General features: G+C 42.1%; 1 protein-coding gene across 1 annotated transcript; it reads left to right on the forward strand.

Annotated features, from left to right (window-relative positions):
• Nucleotides 1–6,029: 6,029 nt before the first annotated feature.
• HYAL3 (hyaluronidase 3) lies at nt 6,030–12,599 on the forward strand. Its single transcript, XM_070933735.1, has 3 exons — nt 6,030–6,950; nt 9,178–9,267; nt 12,174–12,599. Exons 1-3 carry the CDS (start codon nt 6,030–6,032, stop codon nt 12,597–12,599), a joined length of 1,437 nt encoding a protein of 478 aa, XP_070789836.1.
• The last annotated feature ends 2,280 nt before the right edge of the window (nt 12,600–14,879 follow it).

Raw genomic sequence — 14,879 nt, forward strand, 5'->3', positions numbered from 1 at the left:
AGCACCTAGGAAAAAACAGGTCTTCAGATTTTGTGGAAAGCTAATAAGAGTCCCTCCCAAGACTCAAGGGGGAGGCTGTTCCAAAAGGCAGCTGTCACTGGTCATAAGATGTGCCTCGTCAGTATCACCGAACAATGTAGTTCATGAAAAGGAACCAGAACATGCCCATCCTGCTGGATCATGTTGCAGCGAGGTTACATGGGCATACCATGGACTAATGGTACAGTGGTGAAATCTGAACCGGTTTGCCACCGGTTCACTGGCCGTGCATGCGCACTACGTGCCAAATGCATGCTGCGTGTGCATGCATAGTCTGTACCAAATGCACGCTTCATGTACGCATGCACAGTACGCGCCAAACTCGCACTTCGCACAAAAAAAGTCTTGGGAAGGTAAGTAGAACAGTGAGGGGAGGGTAACAGCTGTGCCACTTAATTTAGATTCACTAGAAAGCAGGATTTCTATTTCTGATCGTCAGAAATACTGGTTCAGAGGAATCGGAAGCTTTTTTTTTACTACCGGTTTGCTCGAACCGGTGCAAACCAGTAGCATTTCACCACTACAATGGTACTTTTGAATGATTTTATTTATTATTGTGTTTATTCATGTCCTGTTTTTATTACTTTTATAAATAACTCAAGGTGGGGAACATACGTAATACCCCTTCTTCCTCCTATTTTCCCCACAACAAGCTTGTGAGGTAGATTGGGCTGAGAGGCAGTGACTGTCCAGGTTTTTATGCCTAAGGCAGGACTAGCACTCATGATCCGCTTGTTTTTAGCCTGGTGCCTTAACCACTAGATCTTTTCAAAAGCAGTCTGTAGTTGCAATGCAGGAGGCCATTGTTACTTTGAGGAATTTAGTGACATATTTTGATTTATCCTTCATATTGAGAAAAGTCTAGAAGGTTAGAACTCATTCAGAGCTGACCTGCTTGATTTGTACTCTTGTTTAATGAATAAAGGAGAAGGTGGGTGGTGAAGCTTCACATAATTTCAAAGCTTTACTCACTGTGAAAGTTCCAGGCTTTCAGTTCCCATGCCAGTGTCATTTGCCAGCCAGTCAAGACCAGGTCTTGCAGTCTTATCATCATAGCAGGGCTATGAAGTCATGGCGCCAGGTTTTGATAAAAACCTCAGGATTATTGTTGCTTGTTGGGAGCTTCTGCATGGAATCTAGCATTGGTACTGTGGAAACTGGCTATCCTTGGATTATCTCTGCTGTTGTAATTAAGGAGCTCCTGGCAGTTTGTAAGATATTTGGGTATTATCTTGTTGGTAGGTATGTTTTTTTATGTTATGCTTTTAACTGCTTGTTTGAGCTAATAATAAAGCTTAAAATTCCTTCCTTTATTGGATTTTTATTTACTGTTCATTGCCTCTGGGTCAAAAAAAACAAAACAAAACACACCAATTGCCTGGGCACCTGATCACTGCCCTGATATTTGGCAAAACATAATTGGCAACTATGGGGATGTAGTGGCTCAATGGCTAACATGCTTAGCTTGTCGATCGAAAGGTCAGCAGTTCGAATCCCTAGCACTGCGTAACGGGATGAGCTCCCGTTACTTGTCCCAGCTTCTGTCAACCTAGCAGTTCAAAAGCAAGTAAAAAATGCAAGTAGAAAAATAGGGACCCCCTTTGGTTGGAAGGTAACAGCGTTCCGTGCACCTTTGGCGTTTAGTCGTGCCGGCCACATGACCATGGAGACGTCTTCGGACAGCACTGGCTCTTTGGCTTTGAAACGGAGATGAGCACCGTCCCCTAGAGTTGGGAACAACTAGCATATATGCGCGAGGGGAACCTTTACCTTTAATTGGCGACTAATGTGTGATCCAATCACATTGCCCTTTTGAAGAAGAAAATGTCCTAAGCAATGTGATAGTGGCCAGAATTATATTCCTGGTTGGCCCAGCAAATAAGTCTGGGGGCTAGTGGCGCAAATATTAAACTGCCCCACCTGTGGCAACATAACTCTGTGGCAGCACCTGCCCTCTGGAATGATCTGCCCCCTGAGATACGCATGATATCAGACCTCCGGACTTTTTGTCGGGCCCTGAAGACACACTTGTTCCATCTAGCTGGGCTGGCTTGATCCCATCCTCTCAGTTTTTTAATCGAAATTCGGTTTTAATTGGGTTGTTTTAAATTCGGGCCAAAATTATTTAATTGTTTTTTAAAATGTTTTAAATTTTATATGCTATGTTTTATCCTGGCTGTACACCGCCCTGAGTCCCGCAGGAGAAGGGCGGTATAGAAATATAATAAAATAAATAAAATAAATAAATAAATTGGCTTAATTTGGAGATTCAACTCCAAATGTGGTGCTTGCATTCATTTATTGGAAGGGGGAGAGAAAAAAGGACAGAAGTCATTGGATGGATTAGGATGGGTCTTTTGCATTGCCACTACACAGGGATTGAAAGGAGCATTCTTGTAGGCTTTTACAAAATATTGCCCTCCTCATTACTGAATACTGAATCCCAAATTATTTCCAATTAGTGCTTTTCAAAATATAAAGTTTTGTATTTGGTGGCTTTGAATTTATCCTGACTCTTGGACAAGCCTCTAAGATTTATTGGCTAGGTTTTTGGAAAGGGTTGGTCCTTGCTTTGCTAGGGCAGAGAGAATGGCTGGCCCAAGGTCACCCGGTTAGCCCTGGGCTAGAATTCTCAGTCTCCCCGTTTCATGCCTGGTGCTTTTAACCACTTTATCAAGCTGGTTCTCAAAGATAATTTATCCTAAGCAAATTTACATTCAATGCCTCTCATTTCAGCTATGAATATGGCACATCAAAGAGGGCTTTTCAAGTGTCCTATTATTCAGAGCACAATGCTATTCTGTTTCTGGTCTTCAAGTACATTCCTTGAGCTATTTCTACCTTCCCCAAGATAAAAGCTACTCTCTTTCTGTTCACTTTCACACACAGAAGCATGGATAGATATTAAATAAGAGTATACTGTATTTTACTAAAATAATCTCCATTAGTATATTTCTCATACAAAAACACAGATCAAACAAAAGCAACAAACAGAAGCAGGAATATTATTGACAAATATTATAGAATTATAGGCTTGGAGGTTGCATTGCACAACTTGTGAAATAGCAGCTAGGAGAAAAGACTTATTGCCTTACTGCTAACAGGAAATATTGTAAAATGGTGAGGTGACTGTTGGAGTATTCCCATGATGATCATGTTACTAATGTAGACCCCAAAGTGTGAGCAAAATATTGTACAGAGAATTAATTTTTTGGGTCTGCAATGAAGTTTGGATTTCAAGCCTGCCGCTTCTGCCAGGGTACAAGTGTGGAAAAGAGTTTGATGTTGACTTATCAACTACATGGGAAGTTTGTAGTTTTTATTTGTAACCAGTTTAGTTGAATCAGAAAGATTGGAAGAAATGCTCTGGTCTAGCCTGCCCTAATATAGTGCCTTCCAAGTGAAGGTGGGGGGTGGGGGATCAGTTCCCATAATTTTCCTGGCTGAGGTTTATGAGAGTTGACATCTATTTGACAGCAAAATGGGAAAATTGCATTTTACCTTATCTTGGTTTCTTTCAATGTGGGAGAAGTCAAAAGCCTCATCAATGCAAACTAGGTTTTTAAAATTGTAGAAAGAGGTTGGTCTGCAGTTTCTTCAACTAGGTATTAACAAAGCAAACAATCCAAACCACCAAGTGGAAGCTGCCCAGACAGGAACTTGCACATCTTGGTTGGGAAGATGCATAACTACCATAGAGTCATTCCTCCCAGCATTTTCTGTGTTGATCCAAACATGTTTTACTCATCAGAATTTAATTTTAGGTCACCTAGTTAACAACAGCCTTTGCCTGGCAGTTCCCACTAAATATTCTCACCATTTCCACCTTAAAAATTTAGTCGTTGGATTTATCTCCTGAGGAGTTCCTTCACCTGTCTGGATGTGCTCAGTCAAGCTGTGGAGAATTTTGCTTCGTCCCTCCTCCCCTATGCGTTTCCTTAGGAACCACATGCCAAAGCCTATTTATTTTATCCTTTTTATGATTTGAAGGCCACTTATCATAATCAATGTCCTTAAGTTATTTATAGCAGCTATAAAACATGAAAAGCATCACTTAAAAAGACAAATATTAGAGACAGGTGCACCTCAATGCATTTCAAACATGGTCCTCCACTGTGAAACTGGCCTATTTAAAATATAAACTATTGCCTGGATTTTCATTTTCTCCTGTTGGCTTTAGCTCTCCTTTTTTTCCCAGCTAGTTTGGCTCCTTTAATTATGATTTGATAACTTGAGTTTTCCTGGTACCAGGACGATATATGCCAAAGTACAACTTTATAGCCAACCATCACTAAGATGGATTATGAACACGCACTATCTGATCTCAAACAGCAGGCCATTGATTTAGAGCTGCAAGCAGACTTTCCTGTGGTACCCAGAAGCACCTTTTTGAGGTACACTTTTTCCAATCAGCTAGATATCTTAGTTGCATAATGATCCCAAAATTTAGAAGCGATTTATTCTTGGCCAGATTCAATGCCCTCCCAACAGCCATTACTAAAAGGAGAGGCATCACTTAAATGGTAGAATATATTATTCTGTAATATCTCCTCTAGGCAGGTGTTCGGCAGGAATATATTTCCCTCTTTATTCTAATTGTGATTTTTGTGTTTTATTTGCTATGATCTATGACTGAATAAAGATTGATTGGTTGGTTGAGACGAATAGTGGATTGGGAAAGCTCAATGCAAAAGATATATTTTTAAATTTATCTAACGCATACCTACTGTAAGTCTTGGTTTGTTGCAAAAGGAAGATGATTGATCCACACAGGACATGCCCACCACAAGGAAGACTGTTTCCTAGTTGTCATAGAATGATATTTTGCAAGGCATGGGCCTAACAAGTGAACTATCTCTTAAGATCACAGATGTTTATAAAGCTGATCTAATAGTAGTAATTCTGTAAGGCACCTTGATTCCTGATGATCTACAGCAGGGGTGTCAAACTCAAGGCCCGGGGGCTGGATCTGGCCCGCTGGGTGTTTAAATCTGGCCCATAGGCCCATCCTGGAAACAGTGAAGGACCAACCCGCGATGCCTCTGCCAGCAAAAACGGGCTCCTGAGCTCAGTTTTTGGCTGCAACAGCCTCCTGCAACCCTCTGCCAGTGAAAACAGCTTGGGAGCCCATTTTTGCTGGCGGAGCGCTCGGGCCACCATAGGCGCCCCTGACACAAGTGATGTTGAGCTGGCCACACCCATCCCAACCACGCCCCCCGTGGGCCCCCCAAGGTCAAACACAACCCTGATGCCGCCCTCAATGAAATCGAGTTTGACACCCCTGATCTAGAGGTGATGCTTTCTTTTGCTCTTTTGGCATCTGTTTTAATCCTGACACCCTTTCTTTCCCTCTTCACTAGCAGGCTTTTAGAAAAACAGCAAGCAATCCTCACAAATCTGAACAAGAGAACCTGAGGCCAGAAGCTTCATACTTCCTACTCTGTAATAAACAAAGCATTTCTCTTATGAAGCCGGATTCTCAGTTTAAAATTCAGCTTGTACAATGAATGTGTCAGATAATTTGATTAAATGAATGAATTGATTGATTATATTTCTATTCTAGTTTTCCACAATGAATAGATTATGGGTCTCTCCACCCATCCCTACACCATTGTGAGAAGGTGACAATTTGAGAAATAATGACTATCCTGAAGTCAGGACAGTGATTCATGAATAGTATGACTTTAAAGCTGTCCCGCTGTCCATAGTACCATTGGTTATTCTGAGGGAGGAGGCAAACCTGGGTGTCCCCAATTCTAATCTGACATTTTAACTGTTATGATTACAAGGTTCTCTGTAGCTAGTGGTTTAACTTTAATTAAGTCAATTTATTTTTTAATTTTCTGTGTATTATATGCTATTGAGTTAGAAGTAAATAAGAGGCAGACAGATTTTATTTAATCCATCACTCCCTTTCTCTTTGTCAGGGGATACATTTATGAACAAAGCTTGAGGAGTTCCAGAATAGATACTAGCTTATTCCATCCACCATGATCCTGGAGAGAATTATCTGGATCTGCATCACCTTCTGTACTGCATCTGTTAGACCCCTGGCAGGGAATAGCTGGAAGCAGGCAGCTGCCAGTCCCATCATCCAGCATAAACCATTTGTTGTGGTGTGGAATTTACCCACAATCAGATGTCAAGAGCATTTTGGGATCAGATTACCTCTGGAAGTCTATGGCATTGTGGAGAACAAAGGCAATGTGTTCCGTGGACAAAATATGACTATTTTTTACAAAAACAAGTTTGGACTATATCCCTACATATCTCCACAGGGTAACTGGCATAATGGGGGGATCCCTCAGAAGGTTAATCTGAAGAGACATCTAGAGAAAGCCGCTAAGGAAATCACAGAACTCTTGAACAATAACTTCCAAGGTCTGGCAGTGGTAGACTGGGAAGAGTGGCGACCTCTCTGGAGAAGAAACTGGGGCCCCAAAATGGCTTATAGGGAGGCCTCTAAACAATGGGTGAGGAAAAGATTTCATGGACTCTCTCCTGAGGAGCAAACTCACTTAGTTCAGGTAGAGTTTGAAAAGGCCGCACGGGTGCTGATGGAGACTACTCTAGCTCTGGGAAAGAAGCTGAGGCCACATGGTTTCTGGGGCTTCTATAGGTTTCCTGATTGCTTCAATGACAAATGGGGGAAAGTGGAGAACTATACTGGTCAATGTAATCCGAAGGAGGTCCTGTGGAATGATCAGCTCATGTGGTTGTGGAAGATCTCCTCAGCCCTCTATCCCAGTATCTACCTTCCACTGAAAGTACCAGTTTTGTACCGCCAGCATTATGTACATCACCGTCTCGGCGAGGCATTCCGTGTGGCACAGTTTGGCACAGAGCATCCCCTTCCTGTGTTACCATATTCCAGGGTTTCCTACAGGCGTTCTTCAAAGTATCTGACTGAGGTAAGCACTCTGGGGCGCTCAGAGTACGGGGAATTGATAGATCCAGGGTTTGCAAATCATAGTTACATTATTATTTGGCTGGAAAACATTTTTTGAGCTGTATTCACTTCTACAGTACATGATTCCTTTGTTATATTTATCTCACTTTTTTTCCATAGTAGTTCTGAATGACATATATGGTTTCCCCATCCACACAGTCTACTGTCAGCCCTGTACTGCATTCTTCCAATTATTCTTGGAGTAGATTAAATGGGGGAGAAACTTCCTGCTTCATGGCCATTCAGTAAACAGTATTTCAGTCTTGAGTCATCAATTGCAGTAAAAATATTATGTTTAAAAATGGAACTGCAGTAAGTAAGGTCCATTCATTAATTTTGCAGATTATTGTTTTAATAGAAAGAAAAAAGCTACTTATTAACAACAGCTGTAGAGACAAATTGCATGTTTTTCAAACTGAATAATTAAACAAAAGGAGTTTGCTCTTGTTAAATTTTTATTCTGACTATAGGGCTATTCAGTGTTGTAGATTTTCCTGAACATTTTGAATTGGAATTTTTTAAAAGAAAACAATTCTATGGAAAATGTTTAGTTTGCATTGAAAAAAATCTCATATAAATAACACTATGCATAATGGAAAATAGGAGTTGGGAAATTTTTACAGAAAATATTTTTCCATACCATTACTGTTATGTAAAGTATTACCGGGTAGTTTAATTTCTTTCGGTGTTCCAAAAATGTGTATACAGAACTAAAAAATGATTATTGCTTGGATTATAGGTATTCACTTGGTCTTTGGTGCAATGGTCAAACAAATCTGTCAGGCTCTTCAGCCATGAGGACACATGCAAGATTTGTTTGACCAGTGAATTCAATAGAACATAAGTGTCTCTCGTGAATAATAAAGTCTCTGGCTGGCTATATGACTTATCCCAAGCTGGTGATCCTCCAGCTGTTTTAGACTCCAATACCCAATTATGGTAGCTGAAGCCCAGTTCATCTCATTACTCTTCTAACTCATAAGTACTGATTTGGGGTATCTATAAGGAAAAAGATTACGCTATACCTCCAGGTCTCTGAAAATAGACCTTTAAGCTCCATTGAAACCAGCTTAATAGAGACTTTATATCACTAAAATTATAACGTGAACCTCTCATCAGAGTCCCAAAGGTGCTTTCTCAAGAGGCAACTGGTCTTTGTTTTTTCTTTGAAGTTGTTTTGCTTTTCATCCAAGGAGTGAAATGTTTTCAAAGAAAAAACAGAAAGTCCAGTTGCCTCTTGAAAAAACACATTTGGGACAATCATGACCTGGATGACTGAGAATCTCCATAGACATCTCATACAGAGTTACTCACTATCCCAGTGGTGAAATGTAAAATTTATTACTACTGGTTCTGTGGGTGTGGCTTGGTGGGGGCATAATATGACTAAGTGGGCATGGCCAACTTTTTTTTTTTACTTTTAAAACCATTTTTTCTACAACCTCTTCGGCTGAAGAGGTTGTTAAAAAAATGCTTTTAAAGCCTCTGATGATCCCAGCTGAGCCGCGCGATCATCAGAGGCTTTTTTTTTTTTACTTTTAAAAGCATTTTTAAAGCCAAAGAGGTTGTAGAAAAAATGGTTTAAAAAAAAAAAAGCCTCAGCTGGGCAATGGGGATTTTTGCTATTGGTTCTCCGAACCACCCTCCTCCATTGCTACCAGATCGGGTGATCCAATCCGAACCAGGAGCATTTCACCCCTGCACTATCCACTATCGTGTCCTGCCAGTCTGTTGAAAGGGGGGCAGGGAAGGAAGGCTTGCTGGCATTTTCCACATACTTTTGCTTTTGCTGTAACTGCTTGGGAATTAGGGAGTGGAATTGTCTTGGGAATTAGGGAGTGGGAGTGGAGATGGAGCAGACTGCTTTCCAGCCAATTCCAGCCTGGTTCCAAGGCCGTCGTGCCCTGAGACTACACTGTTATCTGCCTAGCACCTCAGCGTTCTCAAAATAACCTTGCGGCATCACATTGGCTGCTGGTGGACTGGTCAGGGGGGTTGGGTTTGGGGAACCAGGAGAATTGCTTTGTGCTCTGTGGGGGTTTTTCAGATTCTGCCTGACTTTACTGCAACCATTTTCTCTCAGTAAAAGTTCCTTTGATTCAACTTAATGGAATCAAGAGTTTTGCTTTCCTGAGGGACCAGCTGGGACACGTCCTTACATTTTATCTTCTTTCTTTTGTTTGATTCAGGCTGACTTGATAAATACAATTGGAGAAAGTGCAGCAGTTGGCAGTGCTGGGGTTGTACTCTGGGGCGACCTCTCCTACTCCCGGTCACTTGTGAGTATTTCTGAAACATTTGTATGCTCCGTACTGTGAAGGTGAAACTTGAGCACAGGTCCATATCACTTCCTCTGCACCAATGGCATTCCTAGCAACTGTTGGGGAGATTCTATCCAGCTTTAAACTCTGGTTTAGGCAAGATACTGTAGATTCATGAAGTAATATGTTTTCCCAACAGTGAGATTTCACTAATTCTCTATAATTCTTTTATGGTTGGTTCTTCTTAGAGGACATTGTTCATCTATTTGTGCCAATAGGCCAAAACCTGTAACATTTTCAGCTTGAGCGGACCTAATAAAATATATAAATTTTCTGGAAGACAAAATCACTCAACTTCATTCCCAGTTAGATGCCAGCGTGGTTGCTGGTCCAGTGGAAGCCCCTGAAGCAGGTTCTTGCCCTGCTATCTGGAAACAGTTTGACCCTGTTGCTCCCGAGGAAATGGACAAAATCCTAGGGAGTATGCGCACAAGCATCTGTGGATTAGACCCATGGCTTGTGAAAGTTTCCCAGGAGGTGACAGGCGGGTGGACTCTGGAGGTGATTAATGCTTCCCTACAGGAGTGGACAGTGCCCCAGCACTTTAAGGAGGCTGCGGTCTGCCCTCTTCCATTGCTGGATTCCACCCAGTTGGATAATTTCTGACCTGTCTCCAATCTTCCCTTTTTGGAGAAGGTTGTCGAGAAGATAGTTGCAGGGCAGCTCCAGAGGTTTCTGGATGAAATGGATTATCTCAACCCCTACCAGTCATGATTCAGGCCTGGATTTGGGACACAAATGGCACTTTTGGATGATCTCTGGTGGGAGCGGAATGGGGGTAGTGCATCCTGCCCTGTGGAATGAACTGCCCCCAGAAATGTGCAAGATCTCCAACCTCTGTGTATTTCGCTGTGCCCTCAAGACCCTGCTGTTCTGCCAAACCGGGCTATCAATTTAATGATTTTTAGATTGGGTTTTAAATTTTTGGGGTTTTAAATTTCAGCTGAATTATGTAATAATTTTAATTATTTTTAACTGATGTTTGTCTTTGTGTTTTTAATAGGCTGTACACCGCCCTGAGTCCTTCGGGAGAAGGGCGGTATAGAAATAAAATTATTTATTATTTTTATTTTTATTTATTTATCCATCCTTGCTGTACTTGACCTCTCAGTAAATTTCAATACCATCAACCATGGTATTCTCCTGGAGCTCTTCGGGGGATGGGAGGCCTTGTGCTACCCTAGTTCACTTCCTTCTTCTGTGGCTGCTCTCAGTCAGTGTTGATAGGAGGGGAGAGATCCAGCCCTTGCCCACTGCTTTGCGGGGTTCCGCAGGGCTTGGTACTCTCTCCACTTCTGTTCAACATTTATATGAAGCCGCTGGGTGAGATCATCCGTTATCATGGACTGAAGTATTACCAATATGCTGATGATACTCAGCTGTATGTCTCAGCCCGTGGTGAGTTAAGTGATTCCGTGTCCTCCCTCTCGCAGTGCCTGGAGGCTGTTAGGGGTTGGATGAGGAGCAACGGGTTGAAACTAAACCCTGGCAAGACTGAGTGGCTCTGGGTTTGGGGTTCGTTGGCTCAGGGAGAATTGCCATCTTAGATGGGGTGGCACTACCCCAAACAGACCCTATGCGTAATCCGGGGGTTCTTCTGGACTCACAACTCCTGCTCGAAGAGCAGGTGATGGTCGCGGCCAGGAGGGCCTTTGTGCAACAATGAGTTGTGCGCCAGTTATACCCTTTCCTGGACCAACAGTTCCTACTCACAGTCACTCATGCCTTAGTCACTTCTGTCTTGACTATTGCAACATGTGCTACATGGGGCTGCCTTGAAGAGTATCCGGATGTTCCAGTTGGTGCAAATGCAGCGGCCCACATGGTTTTGTGCAGACCCTGGTGTGCACATGTATCACCTCTCCTGTGGGAGCTGCATTGGTTGCCGATTTGCTTCCGGGTGCAATTCAAGGTGCTGGTTGTCACCTTTAAAGCCCTTCATGCTGGGGACCAGGTTATCTGAGGAAGTGTCTCTTACCGGTCACATCTACCCAACCCATCAGAGCGGGGAAGCAGGGAATGCTGCGGGTCCCATCCCCGAGGGAGATACACCTGGTGGGACCCAGAAGAAGGGCCTTCTCCGTGGTGGCTCCCTCTCATTCTCCCAGAGATTAAAATGGCCCTCACTCTAATTCTCTTCTGGAAGGTGCTGAAGACCTGGTTCTGCCAGCGGGCCTGGGGAACCCAGAGTGGGATGAAGCCCATTAAATGGCTCGTGTGACCGGCTGTCGCTGGGGTGGGGGGTGATTTTATTATGATTTTATTATACTATATTAATTTATTTGATTCTTTTTATTAGTTTTATTGTTTTAAATGTGGTTTTATATTCTGAAGCCGCCTTGAGTCGCCATGGGCAAATAGGCGGCAATATAAATTTAATAAATAAATAAAAATAATAAATAAAATAATAAAGTCAATTTGTGTTTAGAGAAAAAAAAGGGAAACATTGCCTTCTTCTGTCACAGTATTAGAACACACAATGATCAAACAAAAATTATAGGAGGTTGAGGCAATATTTTATATATCACATAAATCAAAATATGGAATTTTCTACTGCAATATATAATGTTTACTGCAAAGCTGGATGTTTTTAAATCAAATTCATGGAAGAAAAGACTATCAAACAGTATTAATCTATGTACTGCCTTCCAGTATTGATGGCAGTGTACCTTTCCATGCTAATTGCTGAGAACCAGGCGTGGAAAATACTAATGTGATCCATATTCTGCTTATGAGTAGAAGTCCCTGATTTCTCCCTCTAGTAATAGAATGCTGGAATGGATGGTTCTCTTGGCCTGATCCACCCTGCTGCTTTTTGAGTTCTTCAAAATCCAAATCCTAATTCTGATCTTAATGTTCTCCAGGAGAGCTGCAAGAGTCTTCACCATTATATCACCACCACACTGGGACCTTACATCGCTAATGTGACTACAGCAGCAAACAGATGTAGTCGCCAGCTATGTCATGGGAATGGACGTTGTGTGAGATGTGACCTGAGTGAATTAGGAGCCTTTCTCCATCTGGACCATCAGCTACAGGAAGGGGACTTTGGGATAACAGATTTTCAAGACCAAAATGTGTCAATGCAAGATCATTTTCAGTGTCAATGCTATCCAAAATGGGCTGGCACCCACTGTGAGAGGCCACAGAGGATAGAGCCCTTTGAGATACCAAAACCTAACCAAGATTCACACTATAACAATGTATATGATGCAGTTCATGATAGTGACTTTGATTTGGGATCAAATATCTGTCCTACCTCCATTTATGGTAAAGAAAAAGAAAGATAACGATTTCTCCAAAGCAGCACTTTATTGAGTAGGAATCTTGATAGGTTCTAAGAAGTGAATGTTTCCTGATAACTTGAAGAGAATGACAGAATTCTTGAATTATATTTGGATAATTGCCTTTCTTTTACCTCATATTTTCTCTCTATTGTCTTTATTTACATTTAACAATGCCCTTGAAGTAATGTCCCGGTGCCTGGAGGCCATACGGATCTGGATGGGGAGAAACAGGCTCAGACTCAACCCATCTAAGACCGAGTGGCTGTGGTTTCCGACGTCCCGATATAGTCAGCTGGTGCCATCGCTGACTATTGGGGGCCCCCACGGAAAGGGCTCGCAACTTGGGTGTCCTCCTGGATTCATGGCTGTCTTTAGAAGAGCACTTGACGGCCGTGACCGGGAGGATTTTTCATCAGGTTCGCCTGATCCGCCAGTTGCGTCCCTTTCTAGATTGGGACTCCCAATGCGCGGTCACTCATGCCCTCGTCACCTCCCGTCTGGACTACTGTAACACTCTCTACATGGGGCTCCCCTTGAGGAGCACTCGGAGGCTCCAACTGGCGCAGAGTGTGGCCGCGCGGGTGGTAATGGGAGCGACGTGGCGCTCCCATGTAACACCTCTCCTGTGCGAGCTGCACTGGCTCCCGGTGGTCTTCCGAGTGCGCTTCAAGGTCTTGGTTATCACCTTTAGAGCGCTCCATGGCTTAGGACCTGGTTATTTACGGGACCGCCTGCTACCACCAATAGCCTCCCACCAACCAGTACGCTCCCATAGAGAGGGGCTCCTCCGGGTGCCGTCGGCCAAACAATGTCGACTGGCGGCCCCCAGGGGGAGAGCCTTCTCTGTGGGGGCACCTACTATCTGGAACGAGCTCCCCCCGGAGATACGGAGGATCCCGGATCTGCGTACCTTCTGTCGCGTGCTCAAGACGTTCTTATTTCATCAAGCTGGCCTGACCTAAGTTTTTTTTCCCCCTTTTTAAATGGAAATTTTAAATTTGGTTTTAAATTATTGGGGTTTTAAATTTTCAGCCAAATTATTTAATTCGCTTTACTTTATTTTAAATTTTGTATTTATATGTTTTATTCTATGGCTGTTCACCGCCCTGAGTCCTTCGGGAGTAGGGCGGTATACAAATTGAAATAATAAATAAATAAAATAAATAATCTTAGCACGAACATGTCCTGGCAATAATTGTACTCCCTTGACAATGTCTTAATCTTGCCTCAGTTCCTAAGGGAGACAGGCTTAAGTCTTTTGCTATATTTGTATTAGAGTTAATTTAGCAGGGAATGTAACTTAATTCTACTTTTCTGATGTTACTGGACATGACAGAGAGAGGATGGGGAAATGAATTGCCCAGTAAGACTGGCTTTTGATGCATGTGTGGATCTCTGTATCACATCTGCTGTGTCATAATTATTTTTCTCTGTCTCTCTTTCACAAAAGCACACCTTACAATTGTATGCAAACAAAGTAGGTTGAAAGCACATCATCTCACCCCATTGTCAGGTTGGATTTTTCTCCAAAACTATTTATTGGGTTTGTTGCAATATTTTCAGGATCAGACTCAATAAATTTAGTAAGAGTTAAAGGTTTAAATATTTCTCCTTTTATTTACATTAGGCATTCTATATTCACTGAATATTCACAGATAGAAGCAAGAAAATGGGTGCATACAGCTCCTTATATATACAATGGGTGGAGCTAGATGTGGGAGTGGTGAATTATGAATACATTAAGAAGTGAAGAATAAATTAACCCCTGATACCCCATTCATATGCTATTTACACATTAGAGAATAAGGCATTTACATCTGACAAATCCCCCTCTAAATGCCGATTCGTTATGCTACACCAATTACATTCAGATTCAGGACAGTACAAAACATATAACTTAGAAGTCAAATATTTATGCTGCTTAGAAGGTAAAGGCTTTGTCAGTATGTCTGCTAATTGTTCTGAAGTTTCACAATGCACTGCTTTAATAAATCCATCCTGAGATAATTGTCTCACATGTTTAAATTTTATATCTATGTGTCTGGACCTTTGTCCAATGGCGTCAGATCTAGATATTTCAATAGCTGCTTTATTGTCTTCATGCATAACAAAAGGTAGAGCAGGTTTTTTCCAAACATCTGAAATTAAATCATTAAACCATACAAGGTTATTTGCAGCTTTAGATAAACAAACATATTCTGCTTCTGTCGTTGAAGTGGCCACTAATTCTTGTTTACCAGTGTACCAGTAAACTGGACAGTCATTTAAGAGGAATATATAACC

Source organism: Pituophis catenifer, unplaced genomic scaffold (assembly GCF_029215685.1).
Source record: "Pituophis catenifer annectens isolate HBS135680 unplaced genomic scaffold, rPitCat1.0.hap2 SCAF_2, whole genome shotgun sequence".
NCBI lineage: Eukaryota > Metazoa > Chordata > Lepidosauria > Squamata > Colubridae > Pituophis > Pituophis catenifer.